We start from the raw sequence: 18,255 nt of genomic DNA on the forward strand, positions 1-18,255 counted from the left end.
CAGTGACTACTGAGAATCCTGATGATGTAGTCTTCACTGTTTGGACTAGTCACTGTTTGGACTCTTGACAGCAATGAAGATCCTGTGAATTTAGGTCTGACAGCAATGAAGATCCTGTGAATTTAGGTCTGACAGCAATGAAGATCCTGTGAATTTAGGTCTGACAGCAATGAAGATCCTGTGAATTTAGGGGGAGGTATTTGTGAGTTTCCTGCATTGTGCAGGGGGTTGGACTAGATGACCCTGGAGGTCCCTTCCAACTCTATGATTCTAGTCATAAATAAATAATATAATAAATATTTTTTTTTATTTATACCCCGCCCTCCCTGCCGAGGCAGGCTCAGGGCGGCTTACCCCCAACACATACTATGTAGAAGACCTCAAGAGTATAAAAGAGTACAGCATTGCAACAAGAAAGAAGAATATATTTTGTAATATCTGTTGTCCAGTTCTGAATATAGAATATAGAAAAACAAAACTAGAAAAAGAACAAAATAGCTGCATCAAACTTCTGTTCATGGTGTTTTTGGCCTTCACTTGTTACTGGCTTATTTGTTACCTTCCTCTTGTTGTGCATGAAGCATGGCTAAAACCTTTCTAGTTTTTGGGAGCCTTGAATCAAATTCAAATTTGTGATAACATCTGAATCTGGGTAGATGGAAATTGGTGCAAACTGTGATACTAGGCAGCAGTTTAATCCAGGTTTACAACTTGGTTTGTGAGGAGGTAATCGTTTCCTGTATTTGGATGTTTTGGCGAATTGTTGTTCAAACCTTTCCAAAAGGAGGAAATCTTCAACAGTGTACTTGGTATCAGGGGTGGAGGGAAAGGAACATGTAAAAACAGCAACATATAGAATTGACCAAAACTGGTTGGTTTGTGAGACCTGAATACAGCCAGTGTCTGGTGTCATGAAAACTAGTGTTGGTTTGCTTAAGTGTGAAGCTGTTGGTGATCTGTGTAGCCCCTCCCTCAATCTGTAATAATTAAAAAAATACATGTGTTGCATACTTCCTACCTCCCTGCAAGTGGTAGTGAATGAATTGGAGCAGAGGTGGGAGAATACTGGGTATCTGTTTATTTTTTCGGATTGTTGGGAAGATGCATAGGAGATCACATGTAGGTTGTTGGTAGCCCTTGGCCATCTTACTGTTTGAGCTTTCTGAGATTCTAACTTAAAGTAGAGGAAGGGCTAGAGGACTCAAAGGGAAATCAAGTGGCTAGAAAGGCCTTATTTTGTAGTTTTTTCCTCATTTTATACTTTTAAAATCCCTAAATATACAGTTCTGTATACACTTGCATACTTTTGATAAACCCACAGCTGTGTTTTTTCTTTATGTGTTTCTAAATGATCACTGAAAAATGAAAGAAGATGATCAGAATGGATTACTTTAAATTGGGAGGGGGCAATTTTTCTAATATTGTATTGCACTCCAGAGAAAGTGTACAGCTTATGGTACTGGAGTAGCATTATTCATGGTAATACTATTAAAATTGACTTAATAATTAATTCAAGAAATCAGAATTTTTGGAGCAATAAAACAAAGAGAGCCATGCTGAATCAGATCAGTGATCCATCTAGATTAGCATCCTTCTTCACACAATGACCAAAACAGCTGGCCCTGGTGGACCAGTAAACAGGTATAAAGGCCAAGACTTTCACCTTACCCTGCCTCCAATTATTGCTAATCAGACATTTGCTGCCTCTGTACATTCAAGTTCCCTTTACTCACCATGGCAAGCAGTTGTGATGGGTCCCTCCCTCATGAATCTAATTCCCTTTAAGGCTATCTGTGTTTGTATCCCTGAATATATCCACTGGTAGTGAATTTCACAATTTAATTTTTCATCAGGTGAAGAAGGGATTCCTTGTGTCTATCTTGAACCTTTTGCCAGTCAACTTCAGTGGATGCCTTGAGTGAGTTCTATCAGGGCCTCAGTTAATGTAGATTTCAATAGTGTGCAGGCATCCTGAAGGGATTTGACTCTTAATTCTCCTTTTTACTTTCCTTCTGACTGGTCCCCTCATTTTTGTAAAGTTCCCTCTTTTGAAATCAAAAGTGATTGGGGCTTCGGAGATGAATGCTGAACTTAGCATTATGGTGGTCACTATTCCTGATTGGTACACCATCTACATCTCACCAAGGTCTAGAGCCCTGCTCAGAACCAAGTTAAGAGTCATAACATCTCTAATCAGCTTCATGACCTGCTTCTCCAGTGCACAATCGTAAGATTTCTAGAAAACTCGTTGCTACCATATTACATAAGCACACACTTTTCCAGTCAATACAGGGGTAGGTGAAGTCACCCAGTATCACAACAGTCCCCACTATCTCCAGATGTGTAGAGCTCTGATCTGCTAAAACAAATGACCTGATCAAATGTTGAATGTTCAGCATATGCAAAAAGAAGCCTAATCCAGTGAGGTGTGTGTAAATATTAAAATAAGGTACAGCTGAAATATGTTAAATACATTAGTCGCCCTATATCTCTGATTACAAAGGACACACACTTTTCCAGTCAATACAGGGGTAGGTGAAGTCACCCAGTATCACAACAGTCTCCACTATCTCCAGATGTGTAGAGCTCTGATCTGCTAATTAGTAAGTCTGTTGACAAACGCAATAGTAAAGTGGCTGGGCTAACAAAAGCCATATCACAGGGCCACTCACAGACAAGGAGGAGTGCCTGCCTACTCAGAAGAATTCACAGGTATATAGAAAAATATGACTTTGTAAATCAACCAGATGAGGAAAACCCAAGAAATCTGCCTGCAAAGAATGGTAAATTCTCCAGAATTGATGGGACATTGAGTCATTGTTTACTGCAAGAAAGGGTGGGTGGAGGGTGTATTCCAATTCCAGGTGGAGGGTGTAAAATATTGCAATAGTAAAGCTGAGGAGAGATTTTAAGGGTGGGATTTCCTCCCATTCGGCTTGCAAATTGCAGCATGCTGATTTTTTTTTAAAATCTAGACAAGATAATATCAAAACTGTAGGAAGAACTTAAAATAATGCCTAAATCAGATAAGATTTCAGCTTAGTTATAAACATTATCTAGCTTTACTTTTCAGTTCAAGCCTTTTAAGTTCTACACCTCAATTTTGGCAGTACAAATGAATGAAAATACCTTAATACAATGTGTCTAAATGTTTACTTATGATACAAGAGCAATAAATACAGTGCTGTGTTGATAGCTTTAATTGATTTTTGATAGATTAGTTGGTTGTTTTCATTGGTCAGTTTCATTGTCTGACAGCTATTAGATCAATAGCAAGAAATGATCATTTTCTTTCATTGGAAGAACGCCTCAGATAATTACAAAATATATTGAAGTAGTTTCAGTAAAACTAAGAGGCATGGGTATCTCTAAAGCGACCAAGAGTGATCTGCATTAGTGATTTGCTCTGCCATCAGTTATATACTTTCATTAATACAGAATTTGAAAAGACTTTTCCTCAATGGGTTTTTTTTTGCAGCTTTCCCCTGCAGGTGGGGTTATAGTAGTACTGTCAGCATTAGAATATTGGAAACAGTGCATTTCAGTTTGCTGACCTGTTTTGCACTAAAACAGTGTTGTGTCACAGTCCAAGGAAATGATGGCCTACTTTTTACTTTAACTCTTCAGATCAGGACAGGTTAGATTCAGAGATACAGAAACTCAAGCACTTCTTGGGGTGGTGCTGAAATAATAAAATGATTTGTCTGACTGTTGTTGAAGGCTTTGTCTGACTCCTGGAGCTTGCTTGTTACTTCATGGTCTCTATCACTGGGCTGTCCCAAATAACTGGCACCCAGAAATGATACAGCTGATGTTTCATAATGGCTTGGAAATGCATTGTGATATTGATTTTGCCTTGATTTCAGTTTTGTATTTTTGGAAATAGTTGTCACTTTCTCTTACTTAAAAAGAGATGTTCCTGTCTGATTCTCCCCCCCCCCCCAAAGCAATAAACTGCTCTTGTTATTTTGATGTTTCTGAGTTTTGGAAGTGTTATAGTGAATGCATGTGCTACGTTGATCATATTAGCTCTTTTAGAGGTTTTGCTGTTTTTAATGTATTCATAACTTCACTGCAAGAATTTACAGAACCCCCCCCCCCTTAAGTGATCCTATACATTCTTATGAAGATGCAAAAATAGGTTACTGTAAAATTGCTTGTTGCTATATGACATTCATTTGCAGTGTTGTGTCATATATACACATCCTCCCTCCAGTTTGCACATCTCCTGGTAAACAATGCTTTGGCTGTTTAAAAAGGTTAAGTTGAGACTGGTGCCACCACTATGTCGTTGACACACAATTTGCATCTGCTTTCAGTCTTTCCTACATTCTGATTTTATTGCTAATTTGTACCCAAATATACCAGTGAATTGCTGAATTGGGGCAGGAAAGAAATAATGGTAATCGGCAGACCCTTTAACTTTGGTTGTTGCCAGCATTAAGTCTCAACCAGTTTTCTCAGATGTGCAACCCTGATTCATTGTTTCACACATACAGCTGCAGATTGTGAAGTGGCATGCTTTGTGTAAGCTTCAGCTGTGGTAAGGCACTGGCCTCTTCCATTTATGTTTTTATTCAGACCTGAATACATCATACCTTTGTATAAGCTGCCTAGGCCAGAGCTCAGGCTAGTTCTAGTTCATGACATTTGAAATGGCTTCAGTCCTTTGATGCCCCACTGAAATTTTTTAGTTCCAACAAGAATACTCTTATTTTTATTTGTATACCACGTCAGACCTCCAGGAGTATATTTTTTTACTCCAAAATTATGGCACTCTCCCCTCCCCACAGGAAAATTGCCAGATCCTGACTTTGGATATTCTTTCTGAAGTTTTACAGGATTTGTTGGGGCTGACTTTTGGAATCACAGACTAAACACGTGTTGTACAAAGTTTTAACACACATCTTATCTTATTTTATTGGACTACTCGGTATAACCCGATTCAGGCCATAGGGATAATAAGGTAGGCTAAATGTTTAAATTTATTATAGTAAATTTGTGGGATACATCCAATTCTGTTTGGCAATAAAATATCCATCTGAGGCTTTTGGTGTTGGTGTTGAACAGGCATCTCAGTGTGCGCTTGGTATTTTGAAGTAGGCATAATTGTCACATGTATATGACAATTATGTATATAACATGTATATCAATTTTTTCCAGAGCTTACATACCTGAAAGTTATATTGATGATTAAAGTACAGGAGTACTGATACTTCAGAATTCAAAGTAAAGGATTACAGTTATGGGGGCAGTATAAGGTTTTATGGAAGATGCTAGATGAATGGTAAAGCTAATATGACCTTTCACTGGAAGGCCAGCAAACCTTGTTTTAATGTGTGAAGTCACTCCAGGGGAGGAAAATGGTCATGGTGGGGTGGCCTTCAACCTTTCCTAGCTCAGGATCTGCTGATCAGCAATCATGTCATCAGTCATGTGTTTATTAGATTTTTAATTTTTAGTTACCACTCACCACAGGGCTCTTGTGAGGAACATTTGAAATAACATCATAAAAGTAAGCTAAAAGCCAACAAGATCAAATGATACGTATAAAGTTAAAATATATGACTCAGCAATATTATCAAACCAGTCCAGTGCCTGGTTAACCACCAAAGCCTAACTTGAACAATTTGGCCTTTACAAGCCTTTCAGAAACTAAGCAAGTCCCACAGAGCATGGTTATCATCAAAGAGTGCAGTCCACAGCGTAGGGGTCATCATTGGAAAAGTCCCTCCACTGGTAACTGCTAAGTGAACCATCTTGGGGACCAGGCACCCACAGGAGACCCCAAGAGGATAACCATAGAGGGTGCAGTGGTTGTAACAAGAGAAACAGTCCAAGCCATAGAGGGCTTTAAAAGTTAATGCTGATACCTTGAATTGGATCCAGAAATTAAGAAGATATTGGATTTATATCCCGCCCTCCACTCCGAAGAGTCTCAGAGCGGCTCACAATCTCCTTTACCTTCCTCCCCCACAACAGACACCCTGTGAGGTGGGTGGGGCTGGAGAGGGCTCTCACAGCAGCTGCCCTTTCAAGGGCAACCTCTGCCAGAGCTATGGCTGACCCAAGGCCATGCTAGCAGGTGCAAGTGGAGGAGTGGGGAATCAAACCCGGTTCTCCCAGATAAGAGTCTGCACACTCAACCACTACACCAGACTGGCTCTCCAATTGGTAGCCAGTATAGCTGCAGCAAAATTGGGGTAATATGAGCTGACTACAATGTTCTGGTCAGCAGCCTGGCAGCTGTGTTCTAAACCACTTGCAGTTTCCAAAGCGTTTTCAAGGGTAGCCCTACATAAAGTGAATTGCAGTAGTCCAGTCTGGAGGGGACTTCATGGATCAATCTGGCAAGGTCTGACCCAGAAAAATAGGGAGCCAGTTGGAAATCCTGGAATTTGCCATGCTATCATAGATGTGTCTATTCAACAATAGTGCCAAGTCCACCCACACCCAAGGCATTTTACAGAGTGTACAGCTGTTATCTGGACACCATCTCAGTATTTCCCAGTCCTGTGACCTCTGTCTTGAATGGATTCAACTTCCCCTTAATCACCCAATAACTGCATCTAGTCACTGGGATAGTGCCAAGAGCCCTGCCACTGGCTGCTTATTCAGCAGGAGGAAGAGCTGCATGTCATCAGTATATTGATGGCACCCAACTCCAAACCTCCCAACAATCTTGGCAAGAGGGTGCACTTAATACGTTAAATAACATCAGAGAGGATCAACTCTTTGGGATCCCACAATTCAGGTCTCATTGGGAAGACCTCTTTTCCCTGATGGCAACCCTCTGAGAGCATCTATTGAGGAACAAGGAGAACCATCTGATGGTAGTCATCACCCCCAGAGGGGCAAGAGGACCAAATGGTCAAGTGTATTGATGGCAGCTAATAAATTCAAAAGATCAGCAGTGCTGACACACCTTTTATCTAGATGTAAATCAACCAGTACAAACAGAGCCATCTTGGTCCCGTAGCCAAACCTGAAGCCTGAATAAAAAGGGCAGACATCTTGCTCAGGAAGACCTGAAACTTCTCAGCTACAGCTCACTAAATTGCCTTTTTAAAAAAATGGTAGATTAGACACAGGATGCTAATTAGCCAGCTCCTTTTTATCTAAGGAGGGTTTATTTAATAAAGGTTTAACTTAGCCTCCTTAAAGGAACTAGGAAAACAGACCTGTGAAACAGACAAATTAATAATTCTCACAGCTTTGTCCCAGGTTCATTTCCAGTTTTGCTCTAGACATCAGAGTGATCTCTTAAGGTCCACTAGGGTCTCATTTTACCAAGGAGCCACAGAAACCCAAGGTTTCAGGGTGCAATCCAATCAATAGCTTACTGAAGACCTTTATTTCAAATTTCAGTCAGCTTATCAAGGAAACTGCAAGCAGGTCCAGATAAATGCTTTTAGAGCATTCTGGAAAACATCAGAATCCATAACTCTCCATGGATGAGCATAAAAGTGATCTTCAACCCTTCAGAGGTGAAGAATCACTCTAAAACTGACCCTTACAAGGAAATGATGTGACCATGGCAGTGGTTCACACACAGCCACACTATTCAGGTCAGACACTGCAAAACATCAAATCTAGTTTGTGGCCTGATCTGTTGTGTAGGGGTCAGTATGACCTGGAAAGAGTCCCAGTGTTTTCACAGCAGCCATGGAGTCTGAGGCTGTGCTAGATAAGGGAGTCTCAACATGGATTTTAAAATCCCACGACCAGCAGTCTAGGGAAACGCAGCATCGGCCATGCTAACAGCCTCAGCAGGGAGTGCACTGGCAAGCTGGGTGAACAATACACCAGCGGAACTCTCATCCTCTCCCTGATGTCTGTGTCAAGAATAGGGGTGCCAGAGTTATGACCTCACTAGTGTCAGGTCCAGGATGGTGAACAGCAGACCAAGATGGGTGGGAATAGACAATACAAACCAAAGTGCCACAGTTGGAATACAAACCGAGAGTTAGATCTGTAGAGGAAACCTCTCTACTGCTTAGTTGCCCTGTCTTGCTGATCTGCTGATCTTAAAGTGTATAAAAAGAAAATGAGGAGCTGTGGCACCCTTTTTCTCTATGTATGTGCAAAGTGACTTTGGGGGGAATTATAACACAGTGGTCTCTCATGGGTTTGAAGGCCACTCTATTTAGGGATAGGTTTTGCTTCATTCTATTTATTTACTGTATTTTTCTGCTGCTTCAGTATGTTTTTTCTAAAGACTTGGTAATGGAAATTAGTATTTTATATTGATGAGCTCTAGGAACATACATACTGATCATAAAATGATGTACAGTAAATCGGTATAATCTAAAGTGTCATATGTTTACCCATATGTATGTGCTTTTTCTCTTACCATAATTTTAGGAAAAGCCTTTGCTCCCTACTATAATAGCACCAGTAATGTAACTGCACTTGTACTTGAGAAAAACATGAGAAAATCATGGCACCGAGACTTGTTGATTTGTGTGAGGGGGGGGGGGAAAGGTTTAAAAATCTTGCCTTTATTTGGGATTCTGGGAAAACTTGGTCATTCAGACATTACATAGTATGTGGTATTTTTCTTATGCGAGTCATTGGACTTGTATAGGAAAAGTCATTCATGCAGCATCATTATGCATTGTCCTTTTTCTGAGTTTATAGAAGGTCTTTGCAATTTGAGAGACATGCATACCAAAGGATACTGTGGGGATTGAGGTAATAGAGTTCTCAGTATCTTTCAACCCATTATCACCTTGGGAATTCTGACCCAGAGTGGTGGCTGCAATGACAAAATGGCTGCTATGGGAAGTAGAGCCAATCACAAAATGATCTAAATTCTTAATTTCATCTGTTAATGTGGAGTCAGATCACGCTAAATTTTAAAGCAGATGGTAATCATGCTCACTTTTGTAAAACAAGTTTGTCTCAGATTTCTAAGAATGCCTTGCATGTCATAGTACAGTTTTGACTCTTGAAGACAGATGAAATCCCTCTTGAATTGTATATTTGGCTGTGAAATAAACAGAAAATACTGTGACTTAGCGGTGTCTTTCTTTCAATGTTAGTTTAAAAAATTTAAACGTTAGCACATTTGTTCCTGAATAATAACAATGAATTTGGACTTCTGCGCAGCTCTCAATCCAGGATAATTTTGATTAGTTGAGGCAATATAGGGCCTATTTCTTGTTAAATTAGTTTTGGGAGGATTTTAAATTTCTGAGTTCCTTAAAGGAACTGAGCTTTACTATGACAAATGCACATTTCATTTTAAGAAATGTTTTTGTATATCTGCATTGGTAGAGTTATGGTATTGGGAAGTGAAACTTTTGGTAGTTTTGCATTGTATTTCTAGATCACTGCTCACAACAGTAGAAGAGTATGTATGCACACATGCTGAATGTTCTGCAACTTTGGCTTTCGGTGTTCAACAGTATTTTTTTTTACAGGGTTTCGTTTGCTCTTGCCTATAAGAATCATTTTTAGCCGATATAAAAATATCAGTACTGCTTGCTGTTGAAAATCTGATATTATTTCCTTGGGAACCACTATCTAAGGACTTGTGTCTTCAATCTTGAATACTGAAATAGTTGTATTACAACTGAAGATAGGATCTACGGTTAAAATTCCGCTTCTGCCTTTTGCTGTCTATTTTGATACCAAGTATAGGCTGTAATCATGTTATCGTAATGTGGTTTGACACTGTGCAACATTGGTTATAAAGTTTGGGGTGGGATAAGAGTGGGGAGGTATGGGTTAACTTCAGCATGGCATTTTTTCAAACATTTTTCATGTGCTTAGGTACATCCAAGCAGAAGTCAACTTCCCTTCAGGTAGCAGATCAGGACCTACTGTCACCTTTTCACCCATACCAGCCTTTGGAATGTATAGTAGAAGAGACTGAAGGCAAGCTGAATGAACTTGGACAGAGAATTAGTGCTATTGAAAAAGCACAGCTTAAATCATTGGAGTTAATTCAAGGTGAACCTTTGAATAAAGATAAAATTGAAGAGCTCAAAAAGAACCGAGAAGAACAAGTGCAAAAGAAGAAGAAAATACTGAAGGAACTGCAAAAGGTGGAGAGGCAGTTGCAGATGAAAACACAACAGCAATTTACCAAAGAATATTTGGAGACCAAAGGTCAGACTGAGACGCCCCTTTCTCAGCAGCAGCAATGCCCACACACAGGTGTCCTCCCAGAAGTGGAAGGAAATGAGAGTCTTCCTATGGATAACTTTTCTGGGTTATCTCAGGTTGACAGTGTCCTGTGTAAAGATGAGCAGCAGCAGTCTCCACCACCTCCTGAGCAAACTGAGTTTGCCCCTCTTCAGCCTTTGTCAACACAGTGTAATTTTCCAAGTAACGTAGGTTGTAATGGGACAGATTCTTTTCAACTTCGCAAAGTATTAGGTAATCAGCAAAATGTAGGACAGCAGCAGCCAATTGCTGGACATGGGCAGGGGCTGTTAGTTCAAGAACCAGACGGATTAATGGTTGCCTCTCCAGCACAGACGCTTACCGACACTCTTGATGACCTGATAGCAGGTGGGTTGAGAAATATACGTTTTCTTGCATTACTGTGTGTGCTCAGTTTCCTTTGCTGTCATCCCCTATGACAAGGCTGTCTTGCAGTTTTCCCTGGTGGGAATACTTTATGGATATGTCTTAGTATGCTTAATGTTGGCTTTCAGTTGGGGTTGCTTTATCAAAGGCAAAGAATTAAAATCTTGTTTTATTGAACTCCTATATCAACCCTGTCAAAGGTATCACTGGACTCCTGCTTTGTATTACCCTTCTGTCTTAATTTTGTGTTGTGATAATTTTTAAGGAAAATCCAGTCATGAGAAACCATGGTGTTAGCATGCGACTGTATAACTGGTTAAGAGTAGCCAGTGACCACAGTGCAAGGGTTTGGCTTCACTCAGCTTATGACTAGGTAACACTGTTGAGGAGGTTCTATTTGTATGGCTCAGTGCTCCCGTATAAAGGATGTTTACACAGCTGCCATGACCCAACAGGCTTATTGGAATGCAACTTTTGAACTTAATTTTCATTTATTTTGTGTAGTATTTCCTTACAGCATATCCCTAAATCATCTTAGACCTGTTAGTGGTGTGAATGAGCATTTTGACAGCTGCTTCCCCCTGCTTAATGGGGTGGGCCAGTGATTTTGGAAGTAGAAAATAGATTTGGCTTGGTAGCACACACTTGATAATCCAAGAATCCACCAGCCCTGCTGTTCGATGTTTTGATATTTCAAATTAGAGTGATTGATCGGAGACATTTCCTTTTATACAAATGCCCATATATACAAATAGAAAACTTTGACTTATCAGCTGTATTAGTTGCAAAAGAATTGGTGCAGATGAAAACAAAATAAATCAGGGAGGATCTAAGAAGTTCCTTCTGAAGGACCTTCTGCTGTGTCCACAACACAACATTTTTCCTTTGCAATCTTTGGCAGAGCACCAGTGTTTCTTCCCCGCATGGTTTTGCATCTTAGGGTGAAACATGCTGTTGTGGCTTTCCTTCCTACAGGAAAAACCCAAGGTAACTGAAAAGAATGCTGTTATACAGTTCAGATCTGAAAACATTTGTAGCATTTGTTATTGAACTTAATAATTGATGGTTCCGTGGATATGAATGGATAGTAGCGCCTGTCAGTGGCCTGGTCAATGCTGTTTTTCACTGCTTTTGGTTTAAGGAGTTGGATTTCCCAGTAGTTCAGGAGAGGCTTGAATGTGCAGCTCTCTTTCCTCAACGTATGTATAAAGTCTAAAAGGGATATCTAAGTCTGTTCCACCGTAAGCTTTTGAAATTCTAGGGCTGCTTTAACACTAGGAATCCTGACCTGGTTGTTTATCTAGGACGTTGCCCTGGTGCACAGAGCACTTGCTGTCAGGAGGAATTTGCGATGTTAGCCTGTAGTTACTTTAAAGACTCATACCTGCTTACCCTTAGTGCTGCTAAAATTAAGCATAGAAGCAGCTTAGGGTTGAGTTGTATTAAAAAAAGGCAAATAATAGGAAATAGTTTGAGATGGAAAAGAAGCTGCAGATTTCATTATTTAGAAATAGAGCATTGTTTCAACATAAAAAGTCTCAATTAAAGCTCCTTAACAAAGTTGTATATTTGAGTAAATGATGCTTTTGAAGAAGTTAAATATGCAGCTTTCTGACACGTGCAGCACATTTTGCACATCTTCACTTCACACTTGCATCTGGAAAAGTGAGCTGGGAAGGTTAATAAACGGCATGGAAGGAAGGATTGCTATGCATACAGGATTTACCTTTGCACCTCAACCCCAAGTTTGATAATACGTGTTCCACAGTCTATTGCACTGCCCCAATTGACAAAGATACACATTGCTAGGGTTTTTGTACTCTGGGAAGAAGTCTGCAGTCTGCCGTTCACATGGCCAGGTGAGATAGGTATGTTGTTCAAAGGGTTATGAAAAATCACATTTCATGATGATAGAATATTTCTTTATAAAACTACTTTTGCAAAAGAATTTAAGTTCCCTCTCTTTTACTTGATAACACTCTGGTATTGCATGTGGTTACTAGAATGTTAGAAATTATATTCCCATCAATAGAAAATAGTTAGTGCAAGAAGTACAAAGCTTGAAAAACAAGGGTCTGAGGGATTTTTCCATTGTTTGACTGTTCAAGATGTGGAGTGAAGAACTGAGGAGAATAAGGTGCCTAAGGCACCATGTGAGAATTTTGTAGATCAGAGATGGGACAAGGTATAAAGTGGAAATGTTTGGGGATTAGAGTTGGTTGGGGAGGAAGAGCATGTGATGTATTCCCTGGTGTTGGGTACAGGGAGACTGTGAAACTCTTGTGTTGCAAAATTTTAATATAAGTGTTTTTCTTAGAGAGGGCCGAGGGGCTATGTATTTGGATTGGAAGCATTCTGGGCATAACAAATCTGCACATTGACCAGTGTTATTAGTCTGGCATTTCAAAAATGGGGAGAACTTCATTGAATTTTTCTGAAAATGGGAGGGAAGGGTAGTTTCTTTGTAATAAAATGTACAACAGTGAGTTTCAGCCAAACCCATCAGTCATACTCAGAATAACAATTTTCAGTAAATCAGCAGTCAGCTTTGTGACTACTCAATCATGTTAGGCGTATGAAACACTGGTCGTAGTTCTGCATACCCAGTAGGAGATGAGCAGTCAGTCATGTCCTCTCTCAGTATGCTTAGGCCTAGCAGCAGCTTTGCATTGCTAATCTGTTGTTCCAGGGGAATAGGTTTGCTCCTGCAGCACTTATTGTTGTGGCAGGTCATGACTCTAAATTGCAATTGTTCATAATCACAATCATTGTTCAGTTAAAGATAGTGAAATCCCATGGTGTATAAATCACAAGTTTGGATGTCATATTTATATGCTTTGTAAATGCAAGTAATTGTACTAAAAACAGTTAGTTTTAAAAAGGAAGGTGAAAACACGGGTTTCTGTTATCATATAAATGACTTGCCATACTTACTGCTGCACTTAATAAACTTCAAAAAGTTGTATTTCTTGCAAGCATTAGTTTTTTCTTGATAGATTAAGTACCTGTTGGACAAGAAATTGTCTTACTCCTTATACTAGCTTTTAAAAAGCATGTTTATTTTCCTTATGTTTTGAGTCAGATACCACATACCTTTTGTCCATAATCTTAATGGAGGGGTGTGTCTGTTCCTTTTAGCGTATTTAACATATTTAGCCACTAAATATGTTAATACAGTATGTTCAGTAGCAGCTTCTTATTTTGTAGCAACAGAAACTACTGATGAGACAGCACTAGCAGCATACATGAGCAGGAATCATAATATTTGAAAATGGATTTTCTTTTTGTGTTGTTTAGCACATAGAACAGTTGAATTTCATACCCAGTCAGTATCTTTCTGAGGTCAGCAATTATTAATTAGTGGCTTGTGGAATATGATGCAGCCAATGCCGTACTGTTAAATAGCTCAGAAGTCCTGTGTAGTGTGCCCTCTCTTGCAAATTCCTTCTCAGAAGATAGCTTTCTGGGACATCCTGCTCCCCCCATTTAACTCCTTTTCCCCGACCAAAACAGTATGCATATATTTAATCTTATATTTCTCATTCCCCCCCCCCCCTTTAGTTGATTTATCTGGTAGATAAGGAGCAGTAGTCTTTTCCTGTTTGTTTTTTGAGGGGGGGAGCTTGTTCTGTCAAGTGGCATATGTTGTGATGGAGCTGTATACATATAAGTACTAATATTGCAGCTCTCTTCCTGGCACATGAACAGAAGTCAGTGTTGAGTTATTTCAGGTAATCCTTTGATTTGGGCACGGATCAGTCATGGATATCTTACATGTTTCTACTTTTAAAAGCAGAAGCACCTATTTAATTTGTTCTATCAGTGAGCAAGACTTCTTCTATGTCAGAGCACTTTATCTGGGGAATGGGCAGGATTTTACTTTCCTTAATTTTATCAAGACTGCTGATTGGATACACTGGTAGGGAAGAGATAGGCAAAGTTCCGTTTCTTTGTAAGCTTGTGACTTTTAAATACTTCTACTACATCTTCATCACTATACATGTGATATGCACTATGGCCCCTCTTTCACACTCAGTGTGAAAAAATTGGCAATTTGGAAGTTAAACCAGCCATTTCAAGGGATATTTCATAAATCTCAGAAATCAGTCCTGAGATCTGCTTAGTTAGACCTCTTAGTTAGCTGAAACAATGCTTTCTATCTTTGTGATAGGATATCTGTACAGTGGTACAACTGTACTGGCATCCCCCCCCCCCCAATCAAATACTTAAAAAAGCAAAAAAGGGAAAAAATTGCAGAAGTACTGTTCTGTGTTCTGCATATGTTTTCTACTCTGGGTTGTCTACACAACAACAAAAACTGTATGTAGAAAATTTTCAGCATTCATTTTTGCTGCAGGTATACTGATAAAACAGTGTAGTGTAAGCTGTTTCTTTTGGAGCTCCATCTGACTTTCTTTAGTTGATGTAAAGAGTTCATAGGAAACTTAAGATAATTGTCCTGGGCTTTCAGTGCTCAGAGAAAAAATGACTTTGTTAAATGTTCTTGTGTAAAACCATTTACTCTTTATTATTTGATATCCCTGTTGCTTATTCAAACTGAATAAGACATTTTCTGTACAGTTTTCCATGGTGAATTTTTGAATTGGTATGGAAATTAAATGAAAGCATATTGGTTCTGTTTGCCTTTGTCTTTAGGTCAGGTTCTCATGTAATGGAACTTATTCAAAATAGTGTGTAATGACTGTTCAGTAACAGGCATTTTTCTATTAAACATTTTTTAAAGTTCCATTAAAATATTAGTGATCTGTTACGCAGTCAGTGTCAGTTTTGTATCATTCAGTTGCTAGGTATTGTTTCAAATGCCCTATGGTTTATCCAGCAACAAAACAGTTGAGGCTAAATTAGACTTGGCTCCCAAAAATCTAAGGTATCTATATTTAAATTTTAAAGTTTAGAAAATGCTTAATAATGAAATGTTGTTTCATAGAAATTTGAATATAGGACACATCCAGTTAGCAAAGACTAGTAAAAAAAATTCAGCAGGCGAAGTAACCTTTCTGTTAGGTGACCATTAATCATAGCTTGCCTGTCTTCTGCATATCCTTCCTAAGTTGCTTCAGAATAGAAGAGTTATGCTGCCAAGTCTAGCTAGTCCAACAGTTTCTACTGTGACTGGTGGGAGCTCTCCAGCGTTTCAGAGGAGGATCTTTCCCAACATCTGCAATTTCGGATCTTCTAACTGGAGATTTCAGGAATTGAATATGGGACCTTTATATGTGAGGCTCTGCCGCTGAGCTGTGCCCCCTTTTAATTATCTAATATTGATGACTGTATTAGAAACCTGATTTGTGATTGCTCAGGTGCATTTTCCTAAATCTGGACTCATAATATTTCTCAATTTCAGGAAAGCATATGATCTAGATTTAGGACAGTCAATGAAAGCTTACTCTTTGAAGCAATATCCACTGAAATCAGTGTCTAAGAGTCACTTTAGATTTTGTGCTTGGCCACTATATCTTTAAAATTCTGAGGATGGTGGGGCATCCATTCTCAGTTGCTGCTTCTGAATGTTTTGTAGCAGATATGTTTCATACCTTCCATGTACACTCTTCACATTTGTTGAGCTGCACATGTATTTATAGTTGGGCGTTGGTACTAGAGTGCAAAATTATAAAGTGAGAATTGGCCCAATGAGTTTCTGGAATGAGGGCACCATTTTCTGTTTTCATGGCAATTCACTATTGAATAATTTATTATTTATTTTATTGGGTTTCTAGTCAGCCCTACCCCACAGGCAGGCTCAGGGCATGTTACAACAATTAATAGGACATAGTCTGTTCTCTGGGAAAAGAACTCTCCATGCAACAGATAACATTTAATTTTTTTTCCAGCTGTTAATAGCAGAGTGCCCACTGGCTCCAGTTCCTCAAATGCTACAGAATCGCCTACACCTGAGCCCTGCTCACAAGCACTCAATGTATCTTCTCAGTCGGTGCTCCCCACGTACCCTTCCGTTGACATTGATGCCCATGTGAGTGGTTATAAATTGGTTTTGGTTTTAATAAACATTTCTGTAACACAACAGAAAGCCATAATAGGTATTAAGCGTTCTGTCCTAAAACTGAAATATATCTTTCCCATTAAGACCGAGAGTAACCATGATACTGCGCTGACTCTCGCATGTGCTGGTGGTCACGAAGAGCTCGTCTCAGTGTTGATAGCACGAGGTGCCAGTATAGAACACAGAGACAAGAAGGGTAAGCTTTCGAAACCCTGCTACGTTTTGGTTGTTTTATTAGGAATAGCAATTGGTACAGTATGTCAAACTTCCTGTAACATCTTAGCTGATAAAGTTCTTTCATTTTTCCTGCTTTTGCAACTGTGTTGACAAGTCTGAGAGAGCTTGATTCTTCTTGCTATAGCAGACACAAAGCATTAATTGATAGATTTTTGCACCAATTCAGGCACAAGCTTGTTTCTTCAAAGCGTTTAAGCCCTGGCTCTCTGTGGTACGAACACAAGGCGGCATCCAGCAACAGTTATACAAAATAAGATCCCTAAATAGTAGTTATAAAAACTTATAATGAGCAAATACTAAAATCAGTGTTAAAACCAGTAGAAACACAATTGCAAAAATAACAAAATAGAACCAGTGTTAAAAGCCATGTGACTACAATAAACAAATCTGCCTTATTTTACCTGTGCTGTGCCATCCCCCATTCTTTATTAGCTGGCTCTCAGAGCATCAGACTCTTTCCTTTAGTAGCAGTTTTATTTTTTCACTTTTGCTTCCTTAAAATAGCTTTTAATTTGATCGTTTCTGTTAGGTTTTACACCACTGATTTTAGCTGCAACAGCTGGACATGTTGGTGTAGTGGAAATCCTTCTAGACAAAGGTGGCGATATAGAAGCACAGTCTGAACGTACTAAGGACACTCCACTCTCATTAGCATGCTCTGGTGGACGCCAAGAGGTAAATGCTTTTTATCTTTCATGGGCTTGGCATGGAGTTCTGTAAAATATTGCGATCTTACGTTGGGTGAAACATGAACTTCTACAAGTCCAATATGTCTTCCTGTTTGCTTTCAGCAGTTCATTGCATGCTGTTACATTACATATACAGTATGCTGGAAATACCAGGTTTTGTGTGTATTGATTAGGAATAGTAGACATGTCTCTTCAGCTTTCTTTATAGTAGTTCTTACTGGATATTTAATGTTCTCTAGGTATTTAACTTGAGCCTGTAGAAATTTGGTGCGTAGACTCCTAGAATAATTTTTTAATCTGTAACTGCTGTCTTCAAAATTATTCATATGTCAGGTTCACAAAAAATCCTTGGCTGCTGATGGAAAAGAAACTGAAAAATAAATAGGATGAAAATACTTTTGCCCTATTCAGACTTGTGAGAAATTACATAGCTTCTGTTCATTGTTGGGACTTCATATTTCTTGTCCTTCAAAATCATACATAACATTTTCTTGTGTTAAACCATACATGGCAGATGCAATGTGTGTAGATGATCTTCCAAGGTTGCATCTAGTGTATAGATGCAGGACAGAGGTGTCCAGTTAAGGAAACAGGACACAGGTATCTAGAAATACAGGAGTTCTCTGATTTCTTATAGATTCTGCAGAACATCAGATATATGTGAATAGGACTCTGTTCTGCCTGCTATTATAGCCAGGTTGGTGTAGTGGTTAAGTGCACGGACTCTTACCTGGGAGAACCAGGTTTGATTCCCCATTCCTCCACATG

At 39.2% G+C, this 18,255-nt stretch overlaps 1 protein-coding gene across 10 annotated transcripts in view; it reads left to right on the forward strand.

Annotated features, from left to right (window-relative positions):
- ANKHD1 (ankyrin repeat and KH domain containing 1) overlaps nucleotides 1-18,255 on the forward strand; it is a 143,660-nt gene that overhangs the window by 72,049 nt on the left and 53,356 nt on the right. For 8 of the 10 annotated variants that reach the window (XM_060253966.1, XM_060253959.1, XM_060253960.1 and 5 more), the window contains exons 15-18: nucleotides 9,778-10,521; nucleotides 16,392-16,531; nucleotides 16,646-16,757; nucleotides 17,328-17,473. In XM_060253966.1, the coding sequence (XP_060109949.1) occupies nucleotides 9,778-10,521; nucleotides 16,392-16,531; nucleotides 16,646-16,757; nucleotides 17,328-17,473 (1,142 nt within the window). The remainder of the gene's footprint in view (nucleotides 1-9,777; nucleotides 10,522-16,391; nucleotides 16,532-16,645; nucleotides 16,758-17,327; nucleotides 17,474-18,255) is intronic. The other 2 variants (XM_060253967.1, XM_060253968.1) reach the window with 1 other exon arrangement.

This window comes from Heteronotia binoei, chromosome 14, assembly GCF_032191835.1.
Source record: "Heteronotia binoei isolate CCM8104 ecotype False Entrance Well chromosome 14, APGP_CSIRO_Hbin_v1, whole genome shotgun sequence".
NCBI lineage: Eukaryota > Metazoa > Chordata > Lepidosauria > Squamata > Gekkonidae > Heteronotia > Heteronotia binoei.